This window comes from Anarrhichthys ocellatus, unplaced genomic scaffold (assembly GCF_004355925.1).
Source record: "Anarrhichthys ocellatus isolate YVR2014 unplaced genomic scaffold, GSC_Weel_1.0 scaffold11, whole genome shotgun sequence".
NCBI lineage: Eukaryota > Metazoa > Chordata > Actinopteri > Perciformes > Anarhichadidae > Anarrhichthys > Anarrhichthys ocellatus.
In genome coordinates, this window is record NW_022280041.1 from 389071 (window position 1) to 393314 (window position 4244).

Genomic DNA, 4244 nt, shown 5'->3' on the forward strand with positions numbered 1-4244 from the left:
AAAGTATTTGTGTTGTTGTAGTTATATATATAAAGTATTTGTGTTGTGTTGTATTGATCGGGTTCAGTTACCCGTGTTTGTCCTGCGCTCTCCACCACAGCTGGTCCTGTTTGTGGAGGATGACGTACTCTTCTCCCTGTGGACGCAACACACCGCATCATCACACGTCTCCTGCCTGGTGTGTGTGTGTCTGTGTGTGTGTGAGTGTGTGTGTACCTGTTTGAGTGTGAGGTCACTGTCCTCCTTGGCGGTGAAGTCATACATGGCGACGACATTCAGCAACCCCTGATCTTCCCCATCGTCATCGTCGGGAGGCGGGAGAGGGAGCTTCTTCCTCGACCTGTCGACCTGAGAGACACGGAGAGGAGAAACATTAACGGATAAAACCATCACACACACACACACACACACACTCTCTCTTACCCGGCAGGCGTGCCCTGGGTATCGTCTGCTCTGGAAACATGAAGAGGTGCTTCCCTCCAGCTCCATGCGGGTGCTGATCTCCCTGGAATCAACCAATTAAAATATACATTTTTACGTGTATTTCAGTTTTTCTACCTGCAGCTGTTTAGAAGACTCAACATCCAGCGAGAACATGTTTAGTTTACATCTGGAAACTGCATCAAATGTTTGGGTTTACGAGAACAAAACAGCCACACGAGACTCTCAGACTTTAACAAGACCTCCTGTTCATCTATTGGACGTTACTCTGACGTTACATCAAGTGTGTGGCTGAGGTCGGGTTCAGTGTGTTTTGAGTCAGACGTGAATTATAATGTTTATATCTAGTTAATAGAAAAGGAGAACCGATGCACCTGAAGCGAGATGCAATCAAAGAGACATTGAGAGGCTGAGATATCGGACTGATAAACATTTTGAATATAAACTGTCAGACTGAATATTAAAGAGACGAGAAACACAAGATACAAACTGAATACAGAATAAAAAAACACCCTAAGATCGGACTAGAGTGGCCGAGTGAAAGTGAAACAGGTTGATGAAGTTAGCTGCTGGTGCGTTGACGTACCTGCTCTGTACGGTGCAGCAGCAGCAGAAGATGGAGTGGATCGAGTGATCTGCAGCAAACGGGAGGAAAATATCATTTTACCGACAAAAAAACGCATAAAACAGAATATCATGAGCTGCACATTATCATAGAAAATGCATGTTATTGCTATTCTGAAAGAGTGAAATATAAAAAGCTTAAACTCACTGAGAGGAGGTAGAGGCTCAACAGAGATGTAAGTAAAGTCTTCAGGTTTTACTCAAATCAAAGTATTATATCTTTAATTTATGATTGTATGTGGATCATTAAAGCATCATCACTAATACATAAATAATAATATTTAAATCAATAGCTCCAGTGTTACATCTCACATTCTCAGAACAATGCACGCGAGACAATAAAATGATCAAATTTCATATAATACAAATGAATCTATGTATAATATGGAGCTATAATATAAGTATATAAAAACGTTCATACAATAACAATCAAACAGAATTAAGTTTGACACCTGAAGCACAGTCATTGAGTAAAACAATGAGCGTATAAACGGTTCTGGTTGAACTCGTTGTGGTTTTGAGTAGGAGGTCTTTGGCAGGAAGTACAGTTTCCTTCTCTACAGAACTAACACACTCTCCTCTTCATCTGTCAGTGTTTCTGTGGGCGAGTGTGTGTGTGTGTGTGTGTATGAGTGTGTGTGTGTGTGCGTGCGTGCGTGGGTCACTTTCTCAGTGTGTGTTTCACGTCTTCCTGTTTCAGCTTAAATGAGTTGAACTTTGTTGAGGACAAAACACACAACAGACCGATGGTTGTCATGTGATTAACCGCCAAAATAAAAGCCCCCAGAGGTCCATGTGTCCGGATCAGGAGAGATGAAGTCCTCTAATGGTTTGTGGTGAACCAACATCTCATTAACGGCTCAGAGGTTCAGGACCGAACACTTAATATGTTGGCTGTTATAAGATAGATAGATGGATAGATGAGAGATAGATACTTTATTAATCCCGCAAGGAGAAATCTTAATTGATTTATATAATCATGTTTTTGCAGGTTAAAGAGCAGAAAATGCTGCTCAGACATTAATGCATCAGATGCTTAAAGTACATAGTACTTGTACTTTAACGTAGGAAGCACTTTTACTTTGAGGTATTACTACTTTTACTCAAGTAAAGGATCTGAATACCTCTTCCACCGCCGTTCATTAGATCCTGTGATTTAAATCCCATCTTTCTGACCGTAGACATCGAATCTTCTACAGTTCAGTGAACATCCATAAGTCCAGACCTCTCAATCACACCCTTCAAGGAGTGAAGCAGTCTGAGCTGAGGCCAGATGCATGAGGTCAGATTTGTTTTCATTTTGGCAAATTAGCACAAATAAAAGTTTGCAGAATTAGATATTAGCAGCTCCTGTTTACAATGAACCCTTTGATGTCTATAGAACTATCACTAAGTCCTGCAGACATCAGATATAATGATGTCATCGAGAAGTGTGAGTTACACTGAATCTAAAAATGTGTGTATCGTGTGTGTGTGTGTTCAGATTTGTGTGAGTTATGAGTCTCACAGCTTGAATAATCAAACTCAAACTGGACTTCCTGAAACATATTTCGTCTACGAGCAGTTTGGCTCTATGGATGGCGATATCTCAGGAAATATGGGAGGGATTAGATTGAAATTTGGTGCAGATATTCATGTTCCCTTCAGGATGAACCCTGCCCACTTTGGTGATTCTACGACTTGTCCTCTAGCGCCACCGGCAGGTCAAAATGTGTCCAATACTTTGGTTTATGACCAAATACCCGATGACATTCCCATCAGCCTCAGCTTGTGTTTAGCATGCAGAGTATGTAAATATTAGCATGCTAACAGGCTAATAAAACATGGTGGTCATTATATGCGCGCTTAGCATTACCATGTTGCCACTGTAGCGTTAGCATTTAGCTCAGTGCTTCAATACAACCTCACAGAGCTGCTGGTGTGGCGTTCAAAGACTTATTTTAAAGAGAAATAGATGCTTCCATTGTTGTGATGAAAACACGAGACGCAAACATGAACCAGCTTTCTCTGACCATTGAGACAAACAACTGAAACTTCCCTTTAGCAGCAAAATGTTTCCACGTACTGAACATATCAGAGGATGTATGCAGACAGGTTGAGCTTTCAGTCTCCGTTTCCAGCTCTGAACACGCTCAACGCTAAAATCATATTAAAAGAGCAGAAAGAACCAAAACAAAGTCTGTGCTGTTGGAATGACGACTCGAACCAAACCGTCTCTTTTAAATCTAAATCTAACGGGCCGAGTTCATAAATCTGAACATCAGAAACGTTTGGTGACAGTTTTGTTTTTAGAACGTCGATGTTTCTGAGGATCCGTTTCTACTTGAGAAGACTTTAGTTCGTCTCTTTGCTCATTTCGTCACTAACTCAACGTGCATGTTTGGTGGTTTATTCCTACTTTGCTCACCATTAGAGCCCAAACATCACGTTTCTTCTGAAACCTTTAAGTCACGCGTTCTACTCAACACGTCGCCTCGCTCGGGTAGATTTGTTGAATCTAATTTTGTCATTTAGTTCGTTTGTTGCATCCTGCGGCTGTTTTGAAAGTTTCTTCTCGGACTTATAAGTCTGTTTGTTGACGTCCCTACAATAACTTTATTGTGACGCGTTTAATCTGCAGATGCTGTAAAGCTGCTTACTTGAGTGAATCATGATCGCCTTGTTCTTCTTCTTCAGCTCCTCTTCATGTTCTTCTATCTCTCCTTCAGCTCCAGCTTTTCCTCCTTCAAGGTTGAGATCTCTTTGATCAGAAGCATCGACGGCCCTGATGTGAAGCCACTAAGTTAAGAAACCTTTTAAAGCTGAGGGACAGAGACACAAAGAGAGAGAGACACAAAGAGAGAGAGAGGTGGGTGGAGGAAGTAGAGAAGTTGAAGAAGAGAAGACAAAAGAAAGAAGACATGAGGAGAAACAAGATATCACTCCATCTCCGCCTCTGTCCGCCTCAGCCTCACTGATAAAGTTTGATTTAAAAGCAAATCTTCTATAAGTGGGGTGTTTACAGACAGAGAGAGAGATAAAGAGGTAGAGAGGTAGAGAGGTAGAGAGGAAGTGAAAGGATGACGTGAATGAAACCACAAAGCATCCGTCTCTCTGATTAACTCCAGGAAGAAAACACCCACCCACCCACCCACACACACACACACACACACACACACACACACACACACACACACACA

At 41.6% G+C, this 4244-nt stretch overlaps 1 protein-coding gene across 1 annotated transcript in view; it reads right to left on the reverse strand.

Annotated features, from left to right (window-relative positions):
- Positions 1-4081, reverse strand: part of txk (TXK tyrosine kinase) — an 8036-nt gene extending 3955 nt beyond the window's left edge. The window contains exons 1-5 of the mRNA XM_031850993.1: positions 3705-4081; positions 1028-1076; positions 424-505; positions 217-348; positions 72-136 (exon numbers count right to left, since the gene is read on the reverse strand). Of these exons, the coding sequence (XP_031706853.1) occupies positions 72-136; positions 217-348; positions 424-505; positions 1028-1076; positions 3705-3717 (341 nt within the window). The 5' untranslated portion in view covers positions 3718-4081. The remainder of the gene's footprint in view (positions 1-71; positions 137-216; positions 349-423; positions 506-1027; positions 1077-3704) is intronic.
- Between the last annotated feature and the right edge of the window lie 163 nt (positions 4082-4244).